General features: G+C 35.7%; 1 protein-coding gene across 5 annotated transcripts in view; it reads left to right on the plus strand.

The window, feature by feature from the left end:
- LOC143252449 (ecdysone receptor-like) overlaps positions 1-13,267 on the plus strand; it is a 120,865-nt gene that overhangs the window by 101,991 nt on the left and 5,607 nt on the right. For all 5 annotated transcript variants that reach the window (XR_013029001.1, XM_076504573.1, XM_076504574.1 and 2 more), the window contains 4 exons: positions 5,923-6,102; positions 9,488-9,628; positions 10,297-10,520; positions 12,448-12,603. Coding sequence is in view for 4 of the 5 variants with exons in the window: in XM_076504573.1 (XP_076360688.1) it covers positions 5,923-6,102; positions 9,488-9,628; positions 10,297-10,520; positions 12,448-12,603 (701 nt within the window). In the remaining variant the exon portion in view is untranslated. The remainder of the gene's footprint in view (positions 1-5,922; positions 6,103-9,487; positions 9,629-10,296; positions 10,521-12,447; positions 12,604-13,267) is intronic.

Genomic DNA, 13,267 nt, shown 5'->3' on the forward strand with positions numbered 1-13,267 from the left:
CACCACCAACTCTTGGACTACTCTTTCACTAACGAATAGTGGGATTAATCGTCAATTGTAGCGCGCCCAGGGCTAAAAGGGTGAGCATGTATGATGTGATGGCCACCGTAACATACCCGGTAACTCAATAATCAAGTCAATCACTGTAACAGACTCGGTAACTCAACAATCAAGTCAATCACTGTAACACACCCAGTAACTCAATAACCAAGTCAGCCACTGAAACACAACACCCAGTAACTCAATAATCAAGTCAACCACTGTAACAGACTCAGTAACTCAACAATCAAGTCAGTCACTGTAACACACACAGTAACTCCATAACTTGTTACAATTCAACATACTCGTATTTCTACAAAAGTAAACTGCATAGTGATTTCACAATTGTACTGTAGCCACGAGAAATTTCAAATTCTCAAAAATATTTGGTTACATGATAGCTACATATCAATAGGTTTAATAGTGAAGAAATAAAAAATAACAGTAAAAACAGTGGCTACAGGCGTTTATAAACAGCACCAAAAAAGACAGTTCATTAACAATTACTTAATATTTTACGCGATATAATTTAGCATGCTCCATTTTACTGAAATAATTTCGTTATGCAAGTACCCTTACAACTTAGTTCTGAATTTTTTCTGATCTTCAAACTACACACAAAACAATTTTGGCAGATTGCCAAATCCTCGGTTCTGCAAAAGTTTTTTGTTTGTTTTTATGTATGGCTGCTGGCTAAAGGTCAAGGTCAGCTAACACAAGAACGAGCGCGAGTTTTAGCTTATTTTCACAAAATTGTTTAGAAACAGGTTTAGGAACTAATAAGTTCCTAAGAACAGAACCTCGCTGTAGATTAGAAACTTGATAAATGAAGATGGTGACATACACCATATATACTTTTAAAGACAGATTTAACTTCCCGGAAAAAGAGTGGCGTCAACAACTCCATCCGCCCACTCACCCTGCTGGTGTACTGACATCTGTGAATGGATATACAAGTGAATTTGGAACTAAAGTTTAAATATTCATTCGCAATTACTATCACCTTCGGCGACTAAAAACTTCCAGGACTAAGCCTAATAAAATATCACGAAAATGTGTGAGAAGTTTTAGGTTCGTATTTTAATGTTTCTGAACTAAGTGGTTTATTCGAACAGATACAGCCTTGACCAAAGTTTCCACATACTTGACTTCAGTTTTAGCAGTGCTCGAAGCAGGCGTTGTTTCAGAACGACGCCCTAAACCCGAAACATTTCTTTAAAACTCGTCTGTATTACAGGATGTGTCACAAACAGATAAAAACTTTACTCTGTAATTTTCCAGAACAAAAGTTTCATTAATCATTGTTATTTTCAGCACATGTATTGTTAATTATTAACTGTGATTAAACTCGTCTGTATTACAGGATGTGTCACAAACAGATAAAAACTTTACTCTGTAATTTTCCAGAACAAAAGTTTCATTAATCATTGTTATTTTCAGCACATGTATTGTTAATTATTAACTGTGACTAAACTCGTCTGTATTACAGGATGTGTCACAAACAGATAAAAACTTTACTCTGTAATTTTCCAGAACAAAAGTTTCATTAATCATTGTTATTTTCAGCACATGTATTGTTAATTATTAACTGTGATTAAACTCGTCTGTATTACAGGATGTGTCACAAACAGATAAAAACTTTACTCTGTAATTTTCCAGAACAAAAGTTTCATTAATCATTGTTATTTTCAGCACATGTATTGTTAATTATTAACTGTGATTAAAGACCTGATGCAAAACATCTACTGTTGTAATATTACCTTCAGTAATATTATTAAACCCCTATTTATTTTAGTTTTTTTATAACAGTGAGAATCGGTTTTAAAATATGATCAGAATAGTTTACTGAATGAACGTTTCAATATTCAATCATATTAAGAAATACCTTAATATTGTTATAACGTACTCTTTATCAATTATTCAGTGAAAACAAGGCCAAGTCCAGTCCATGTAACAATAATAAATAAACATATTTCTTCAATAATGTTGCTACAGGTTACAATGAAAGTTGTCGGCCTGAGACACTAACAATGTCTCTGCAAGCTACGCTCACTTGTACGCAACTCGTTTGCTTGTTTCAGAGCAAGGCCTCATTGATCCGCTGTGTCAACCGCGAGAACTCGAACCATGATTTTATCCTTGTAGGTCCGTAAATTCACCACTTTATTGATAATCAAGAGTGACGCTAGGTTTTAGGGGGGGGGATTGTTAGGGTGGAAGCTTCAAACTGTATTTCAGTTTCTTTTGCAACTAGTTAATGAAAAAAAACACCAAATTATTTTGTTTCACTTCCTAAATGGCCTAACATGCTCGCCCTTTCAGCTGTGGGGGCGTTATAATGGTACGGTGAATCCCACTATTCTTTGGTATAAGAGTAGCCCAACTGTTGGCAGTGGGTAGTGAAGACTAGCTGCCTTCCCTCTAGTCTTACACTGCTAAATTAGGGACGGCTAGCGCAGACAGCCCTCGTATAGCTTTGCACGAAATTAAACAAACAATCCATTTGAATCCACCCAACAAAAAATTGAATTGAAAATACTAGCTTATTATGTTGTTTCAATCCAATATTATATTATTCAGATATTGTATCATGCAAACGAAACAGTTCACATACCAATCATGAAATGGTGGTATTAAAACAACAGAAACTCAGGGTTAAGTATTTATTTTGTAAGGGCGCTTATGTACAATTTTATTTACGGTGGCTAAAAAGTGTTTCTGTTAAACGTTCTGTGTACAGGCTTAAAAGGGATGGAAGTGGTTCTAAACTGTGAGTTCAAAAGTTAACACATTATGCTAAACACAATGAACAAGCTAATGTGGCCTGTGGGAATACCCCCCAGAAAACTTATAAAAGAATAGGTGCTTCGTCAGAAGAGTATAGACTGAGTAGAAAATGTTAAATACGGTGATTAGTTGTGCTAATATAATGTTTTTGAATTACTAAAATAGCGGGCCCCCCTCTGCATAAGTGTGTTGTTTGGTTAAGCCTAAAATGTTGTATGTACACAAGGTTTTCAGTTGGTTTTACACACACTGGGCTTTTTATTCAAGTTAAGCTTGTTACAAGTACATAATAAAACTAACTAGTTATACTGTAACGTATTAACTGAGAAACTCGTACTTTGGAAAACATTCACGTGAAATTGTAACAAAGTAAAGAAACTCAATTATTTAACACGTTCCATTAAAACTCGTTGAAACAATAAATAGTCAAAGTGGACCACGAGTTGGCGGTGGATGGTATTGACTAGATGCTTTCTCTTCGGTGCATCAGCTCGAAGTTAAGGCAAGTGCAGATAGCCCTCGGTGTATCATTAGATACAAATGTGGGTAGTTTTCATTTGAAATAGCTTGCAACAAGCTGTTGATTATGTATAGTAACTTTGCTACTTCTGTAGCCTGTTTCTTGAAATAAATGGGATTAAAACATACACGAATGAAGGCTTGTACATCGTCTGTTGTTAGATTCAAGGTTTATGTTCTACTATTCGGGAGCTTGTTTGAGTTTGGCGCTATTTTCTGGTCTACAGGATACATCGTAGTTGACGATCCTTATTCAACATCCAACAAGCACAAACCTACACAATGGGAAGCCCAGCATGGCCAGGTGGTTAAGGCACTCGTCTCGTAATGTAAGGGTCGCGGCTTCGAATCCCTGTCACACGAAGCATGCTCGTCTTCTCAGCCGTGGGGGCGTTATAATGTGACGGTCAATCTTACTATTCGTTGGTTAAAGAGTAGCCCAAGAGTTGGCGATGGGTGGTGATGACTACCTGCCTTCCCTTTAGTCTTACACTGCTAAATTAGGGACGGCTAGCGCAGATAGCCCTCGAGTAGCTTTGCGGGAAATTCAAAACAAACCAAACCAAACTACACAATTGGTCATCTGTGTTTAATCCATCGTGGCTTTCGAAACCTGATATTTAGCGATAACAACCTTGAAACTTGCCACTGACCCACCTAGGGGCTTAAAATAATACATGGAAAAAATCACTACTGTTGAATGGAAGGAAATATAAGCAATAGAACGTAAACTTTACTTCGAGTACCTGATGTTTCTATTATTCATTCTGATAGCATGAAGCGCTAGTGGCATATATATATGTATATAAATAGGATATTTTCAAGCCAAAACATAGTAACCGACTGTCAGAAATCACTAAAACAATTTCAATCAGCCCAGACCAGAACGAAAATATGTTCAAATTTCTGAACCGAAATATCTACTTCGACGAGTTATGTCAAGGACCCAACTCAATAGTAGGATACATAAAATTATCTCCTTGGGGACCATGACCTTTCTTGTTTCTAGAGTTGAAAATAGTAACACAGTTTTTGAGATCCTTTTTTGCAATGCCACACACCCCTGCTTCAACATTACACCAATCTATTAGACGCATGATTTGTTTATGTGTTTTGTTTTTAATTTTGCGCAAAGCTACACAAGGGCTATCTTCGCTAGCCGTTTCTAATTTAGCAGTGTAAGACTAGAGGGAAAGCAGCTAGTCATCACCACCCACTGCCAACTCTTGCGCTACTCTTTAACCAACGAATAGTAAGATTGACCGTCACATTATAACGCCCCCACGGCTGAGAAGACGAGCATGCTTCGTGTGACAGGGATTCGAAGCTGCGACCCTTACATTACGAGACGAGTGCCTTAACCACCTGGCCATGCTGGGCTTCCCATTGTGTAGGTTTGTGCTTGTTGGATGTTGAATAAGGATCGTCAACTACCAACGAATAATGGGATTGACCGTCGTATTATAATGCCCTCACAGCTGAAAGGACGAGCATATTTGCTGTGACAGGGATTCGAACCCGCGACCCACGGATTAAGAGTCGAGCGCCCTAACCACTTGGCCATCTCTGGCTATCTTATGTTAGAAATGAATTCTAGAAATTCTAGAAGCACTTTATAGAAATTCGTAAACAAATAATAATACGTGATCACCATAACAATACAATAAATGTAAAAAAATAATTAATAAAAAATATTAAAAAACTTATTTCAGCTGGTTACGCATAACGTTTTGAACTTTATTTTACCCTGCTACTTGATCTGCCAGACCCAGCTCTGTCTCTGTATGTTTATCATTTTTATAATAATGTTCTGTATTATGATATTTTACTTACCTAACAGTAGTTGGTAGACAGGTAGGGAATATTTGTGTCCCATGACCTTTATAGGCCTAATTACTTACTTAATAGTAGTTGGTAGACCTGTAGGAAATATTTGTGTCCCATGATCTTTATAGGTCTAATTACTTACCTAACAGTAGTTGGTAGACCTGTAGGAAATATTTGTGTCCCATGATCTTTATAGGTCTAATTACTTACCTAACAGTAGTTGGTAGACCGGTAGGAGATATTTTGTCCCATGATCTTTATAGGTCTAATTACTTACCTAACAGTAACTGGTAGACCGGTAGGAGATATCTGTGTCCCATGACCTTTATAGACCTAATTACTTACATAACACTACAGCACTATATCGTGAGCACGTCTTTTTTATTATTGTTGTTGTTCTTATGACATAGGAATGACAGAGAGGGAGGGACATATTTCTTTCTTTCGAGATAGGTTGTGCAAACATATCGGAACATTAATAACTTGTGATACAAAGTTATATGTAGTGTACGTGCTATATATATATATGTATATATAGCAATATTTTTGAATATTTATTAACATATTATAAACATCTGTTTTTATTTGAGAAAAACATGAATGGTTAGATGGTTTCATCTTACAATTACGATACATAAAATGCTTATAAATTCATCATTTCATGAAAGACACGCCATTAACAATATTCTCACTGAACTCCATTAAAGTGTAGAATTAAAACCTATATTTTTTCATTCTTGTCTCTGTCAGAGAAAGAAGAGATGAGTCCTCCAGCTAGTGGATTCAATGGATACTTGGTTGATAGCTATGGAGACGCCAAGAAGAAGAACAAGATATCTGTTTCTCGCCACCAGGAGGAGCTATGTTTAGTGTGTGAAGATCGAGCATCAGGGTACCACTATAACGCTCTTACCTGTGAAGGATGTAAAGGTACTTTTATCCATAACAGCCTAGTCCCAGTAGTACCGATCTTGTATTTTAGTACTTTCGTACAACTAACCCCAGAACAAGTTGTTTAAATCGTCACAGTATCTCATTACTTGACTATCACATGTGTTTAATAAAGGCAAAAAATACTTTCAAAGTTCAAAGTTCGCTGTTACCCACAGAACCTCTATTTCATAACTTAAATACTGTCAGCGTAAGACTGTTGCTTTGTTAAGATCAAACATGTTAGACTATTATATTTATTCAATAACTTAGCTTTCGTCACTGAGCAATATAAACTGAAAAGTACCACAGCAGATCTTTGTATTTTTATGGTTTATGAAATCAACAATTTAAAATTTGTCACGTGTCAGTATCATGAAATCCGTTAAATCTTTCAACTTTCCATCTGGAAAAACGTTTAAGACTCTAGTGAGTTTTATGTATGTGGTCTCACATCTTCAAAAAAAAAAAAATGAGGAGAATCCTCAACAGCCGCGACACTTGAAATTCTTTAAGGCAGGATTAGAGTAAATTATTCTATGAGGCCTTCGTTTCCTTTCTATTAGCTATACCAAGCAATACCAATCGTGGGGCACTCGTATACCCAATTTCATTTTATTATTCATTAGGATCTCTACCAGCCTACCGTCAAATTGAAATTGTCAGGTCATCCCATAAGTAATGTCCGAAAATTTAATGCAGAAAATACATCATCATTTCTGTCTTTGTAGAAGGCTTTAATGACTAAAGTGTGTAGTAGGACGTGTATAAAAATGTTCAGACAAATAAAAGAAACTAAACCAACTCCACTTTTTTCAGATCATTAATTAGATAAACCTTTATGAAGATGGATGTGTCTGAGGAGCACATTAGGCATATAATGCTTTATGAGTTTAAAAAAAGCAATAGTACAGCAGAAACTACATGAAACATTCAAGATGTTTATGGTGCGAAGTCTGTTAATGAAAGAAAATGTCGAAGGTGGTTTCAGAAGTTCAGATCAGGTGTTTACAGCTCAAGTGATGCGCCACGTTCAGGTCATCCTGTTGAGTTTAATTATGACTTGCTGCTTGCTACACTTGATGAAGATTGTGGTTTAACAGTTGAAGAACTAGCACAGAAGCTTAATTCAACTAATTCAACAGTTCACCTTCATCTGCAACAGCTTGAAAAGGTGTCAAAACTTGGAAAATGGGTCGCCCATGAATAGACAGAAGTCAACCCTAGAACAAGAGTGGACATTTTAACTTTTCTGCACTCTCATAAACGTAACTCGCCTTTTTTGGACAAGTTAGTGACTGGAGATGAAAAATGGATATTTTATACAAATGTTAAGCGCCGTAGACAATAGCTCAATGAATATAAACTGGCTAAAGTACAGCCCAAAATGGACTTCAACTCTAGGAAAGTCTTGTTAAACGTTTGGTGGGATATTGTTGGTGTGATTCACTTTCAGTTGCTGCCACTCAATGTAACGATTACATCAGACTTCTTTGTTTTCAGTGCAACATTCAAACGCTCTAACTTTTGACAATAGAAATCTAACTCTTCAATCTTTCCAGATGTGATTCTTGGTGTATGGGCCGTGCATTATCCTGGGAAAAACTTCCACATCCTCCTTATTCTCCAGACCTTGTCCCATATGACTTATCATCTATTCCGAAGTTTGCAGAACTATCTTGATGAAAAAGAGCTTGGAACACATGAAGATGTCAAAACTACCCTCTCTACATTATTTTCCTCCAAACCCCAAGAATTTTACAGAAGTGGCATTCAGAAGCTTGTGAATTGTTGGCAGGAAGTAATTAATAATAATGGAACAGACATTATTGATTAAATAACAATAAAAGCGTTTGAAATTTTATCTCTTTTTCTGAACCTAAAATCGGACATTAATTAAGGGATGACCTGATATTTTAAGAGTAAATTAATTTTGGGCGTGATCAAATACATTAATTGAAAGGGTTTTACCTCCCAAGTCCAAAACTATAATAAGATCTCAAATCGGTCAAGAGATGATAGAGCTATGAGCTAAAAGTATTTGAAAAGCTCGGAGCCGTTATGCCGAGGCTGAAAACACAAAAACTAAAGTTATTATGCTATTAATGTATATATGTTTATGTGAAGGCCGATTTCGCTACGAACACGAACTTGGACAATGAAAGTTATTTTCAAAGCATTCTCATACCAACCTTGAAGCCTTAAGTTACTTAACCGTTCAGAATAAGAATGTACTCTCGTGTTCTTACGGTTCGCGATCACTGTTGTGCGTCAGTATTTACGTCACCAGTATTATGTGAACTTGAAAATGATTACTGGAACATATCAAGACATGAATTTATGAAGATGGTATTTGTTAAAAATGTTTGCTCTTACATCATAAGTAGTGAGTTAATCAATTGGGTGAATTAAAAGAGGGTTGACGTATGTTTATTAAGCTACCATTATGTGTGTGAGATTACCTAGCTTAAACAATTAAACCTTAGGTATAAGTTGAAATTACTATGTTGACACGTCTCATTAAATATGTAGCACTATATAGGGTTAATATTACCGGTTTTATATATGGTATTTTAATTATATTGTAATTACATGTAAGTGAAAACACACACACGCATAAATATATGATTTCACATATGGCTTTGATTCGTAAACTGAACTTATGTATTTGAGTGTGTGTATAGTTGAGGTTGGAAGTCATACAAATGTACAAATATAAGATGGTTTATTTCTACTATAAGGATACTGTAGCATCCGAATTTTTGTGAACATTTTAGGGGTTATTGTCTTCCCATAATTCACTACAGACAATGAAAGGCAGAAGGAGTTGGGACATTGTGGGTTTAAGCACTCGACTCCTAATTCCTAATTTAATTTTCCACAACAACTAACAAGTTTGGGATTTGTGGTCGGATGAATTTATGTTTTTGAATTAAGCACAAAGCTACACAATGGGATATTTGTGCTCTGCCCACTATGGGTATCGATACTCGGTTTATAGCGTTGTAAGTTCACAGACATATCACTGTGCCATTAGGGGCAGTTCGCATCATCTCTGATGTCTTTGGATGCTCAGACCACATATATTTACCATTGTGAATTAAATGATAATTACAGAAATTGGCCAATGGACGGTTTTCTTTTCTTTTTTGTTAGGGTCACAATACTTATCTCGGTCCTGTTTCTTTATCATTGTTATACGGTGTGTATTTTATCGCTTCAGTATTCTTAATGTAATTTATAGTAGCAGCATTTACGTACTTATATATACATTATACGTACCTCGGCTGTTTTTGTCTTATTTCAGAAACATCTCTTTATGGAATACGTTTTACATAAATGTTACTAGGTACCCTAAACCTGTAACTGACTCCTTTGTTTTCAGGTTTTTTTAGGCGAAGCATCACTAGAAATGCTGTCTACCAGTGCAAGTATGGTAACACATGTGTAATAGATATGTACATGAGACGGAAGTGTCAAGAGTGTAGGTTAAAGAAGTGTATTAACGTTGGGATGCGGCCAGAATGTAAGTTGAAATGTGGTTTTGTGGCATCAAGTTTTGTAGAATTGTATTCTTATACGTTATGTAGCATTTTGATGAAAGTTTAATATAATAAAAAAAAACACTCTAAGGGTTACGTTTGTGAGCAGTATTCGTGTTATGTGATGGTGTGTACACATGGTGGTAACTTGAAGCGATAATAGAACTTATATGAAACGACTACATAACAAAACAGAAGACAAGGTTTAATCTTTCATTACGTTACCTTCACTTACAATTACCACGCCTCTCGTATGATGGCGCTACCAATTGTCGCTCTTTGGAAACTTATGTAAATGACATGATTTCTACATGTGAATATTTTTCTAGTCTGAATTTCTTTTGTACGTTTATTTAGTTTCATACTTTTATTATAATTAATGGTGGAACATATGTGTTCTACACCTGACGTTAATTCTTCGCTTTAATTGTTTGATACATTAAAAACTATTGTCTGTTTTATTCAACAACAAAAGTTTCTAAGCAAGGCATATTTAATAGCACGCTAGTCATCTTACATAAAGCATTAGGAATATTTTTATGTCACATTCGCGAGTATCTATAACTTTTTCCCGTATATAATGTAATATATTAAATATGCACTTCAATTATGATGTTTTTAGGTGGTTTATTATTATTGTTTTATATGTCAGGTGTGGTACCTGAACACCAGTGCGCCATCAAGCGGGAATCAAAGAAAATACAAAAAGAGAAAGATAAGCCTATCTGTACAACGAGAGATGAGGTTTATGAAAAGAGTGATAGAAGTAACCAAGTCAAACCCCTGAAACCCTCTCAAGAGGAGATAATTAACAAGCTAGTATTATTTCAAGAAGAATTTGAAACTCCATCAGAGGAAGATTTGAAAAAGATTTCTGTAGGTTTTATAACAGTCACATTTTTGAAAATAGATGTGTCCAACTTGTCAGAGTAGTAAATCTTAAATGAAATTGAAACTGAAAGGGAAAAATAGATAATTGAATAAAATTTTGATTAATTATGATCATGTACTTACACACGGATAATCTTTAATGGGGAGGGTCATCAGAACCCAGTATTTTTTGTGTAAAGAAATTATGCTTATATAGTAACTTATAGCCCAGCTGCTTATAGTATTTAACGTTTTATACAAAGTCGACATTCTTCTTACGAAGTATATTTTAGTTTAAAACAGCCGCCCACCTTAAGACCCACGTAGTATTAGAATGCTCATTTTGCCTCCCACAATATGTGTTGGCTTTTTATCTCACAAATTAGAAACCCTCTTTCAAACATTCTGTGTGCGGGCTTGTGGGTCATATTTCAATGTAAGGAGCTTATAATCATAACCTACATGATATTTTAGTACATAAAGTAATTTGTAACTAATTATCTATATAGGTATAATAGTATTGTTTGTTTGTTTGTTTTGAATTTCGCGGAAAGTTACACGAGGGCTATCTCCATTAGCCGTCCTTAATTTAGCAGTGTAAGTCTAGAGGGAAGGCAGCTAGTCATCACCACCCACCGCCAACTCTTGGGCTACTCTTTTACCAACGAATAGTGGGATGGACTGTTACTTCATAACGCCCCCACTGCTGATAGGGCATGTTTGGTGTGAGGGGGATCCGAACCCGCGACCCTCAGCTTAACGAGTCCAGTGCCTTAACCATCTGGCTATGCCGAGCCTCAATATTGATAATAGTACTGTCTGTTGTATGTCCATGTAACTAATTTGCAGGGACTGGATGGATCTTCGCCAAAATTGGTATGGAGGTTCATTGAGAGATAACACAAATATTCAGTTTTGGTGGTTCTATGGGCGTTTTTCACCACTACTTCGCTTCTGTTGACGGATAGATCTTTACCAGATTTGGTACGTAGGTTTGTTGGATCCATGGGGGGATAGATACATGGAAATTTGTGGTTTCACATTTTATTATGAGCGTTTTAAACAATCATATAAGGGAAGTAATTCTTCATGACGTAAGATAGCCCTTCATTAATCATGAATTTACATAACTTCCGGCAGGGTGGTTAAGGCACTCGACTCGTAATCCGAGGGTCACGAGTTCGAATCCCCGTCACACCAAATATGTTCGTCCTTTCAGCCGTGAGGGCGTTATAATGTTACGGTCAATCTCACTATTTGTTAGTAAAAGAGAAGCCCAAGAGTTGGCGGTGGGCGGTGATTACTAGCTGCCTTCCCTCTACTCTTACACTGCTAAATTAGAGACGGCTAGCACAGAGAGCCCTCGAGTAGCTTTGTGCGAAATTCAAAAACAAACAAACAAACAAACCATTACTGCTATATACATCTGTACCTTTTTCATACTTCGTAGATTTCAAATTTGAAACCAAAGATTCTGAATAAAAAAGTCAAAGAGTTTATTTTTACCAATGAGCGCTTTCTGGAACTTAATATTTCAAAATTTATCGCGACACCTAGAAAAGTCAGTTTTTCGTGACCGTCTTAAAAAAACGCTAATTCTTAATGAATTACTTTGGTTTACTGATTGTTCTCAAATACAACTATTCTCTTATTCTCTACTTTATTTATATCCAACTCGTACTTCTACCAAAGTTCAAAAAGTTTCAGACATCGAGGGCTATTTTTAATTTTATAAACATTATTGGTATTAACATCATGGACCCAACAGCTAACGTTTAAAATTAAAAGTTTGAAAATATAGCCTACCATAATGTTGAACGTTAATCCAAAGTGAAATATAAGATATATATATATATATATATTGTGTTTATATTTAAACTGTTTATGCTGAAAGAAATGTTATTTAGTATGAGGTTCGTTTTGTTTCTCATAGACCTTTCCAACAGGCGACAGCGTGGAAGAAGAACTTGAAAGGTTCCAGCACATCACCGAGATTACAATCCTTACAGTTCAATTAATTGTAGAGTTCTCGAAACGTGTTCCTTGGTTTGATTCTTTACTGCGAGAGGATCAAATCACTCTACTAAAGGTACCAATAGGTGTAAATTGAATTACTGTAACGTATTAATTGGAATTGCTAAAGATATCGCTAGATTTAAACAGAATTACTGTAACACTTTAATGTGAACTTGTACATATTAAAAGTGATTTGTGTGGTTAGTCTAAATCTGGAGTGCCTATTTATGGCCAATTACACTATGTAATAAAATGTTGACTTTTTTTGTTCCTGGGCAAAAAGTGTTACTTTCCAATTGCTTATGCCTAAAGTATATGGAAAAGACCAATTTTTCTCTTCAGACTTTGCTTTTGTGACCTGGGTGAGGAAATTTTCAAATTTACCCATTTTCTAGAATATTCCAGGTAGAATCAGGGCTGAGTAGCTGATAAAGAATTTTCTCAAACTTACAAGAATTTTCTAGAATTTTCAATAGTATGGGGGCTCACCACTTACCACTTTACTTTAGTTCTAGCTGCCTAAGTAAGCATGTAAACCTATCTGATTTTATCAGAGATGGCATCAAGAAGCTGCAAGCAGTCACATTTCTCATCTTTGACATGAAAGCAATGTTATGTTCTCAAACTGCAAACTTTGAGAAATGTTTATGCCACATTGTATCACATTAACACCATATATTAGCATTCAGAAACGTTCATTACTTCAATCTTTCATGAAGTAATGGAAAGTTCATAGT

This window comes from Tachypleus tridentatus, chromosome 6, assembly GCF_004210375.1.
Source record: "Tachypleus tridentatus isolate NWPU-2018 chromosome 6, ASM421037v1, whole genome shotgun sequence".
Lineage (NCBI taxonomy): Eukaryota > Metazoa > Arthropoda > Merostomata > Xiphosura > Limulidae > Tachypleus > Tachypleus tridentatus.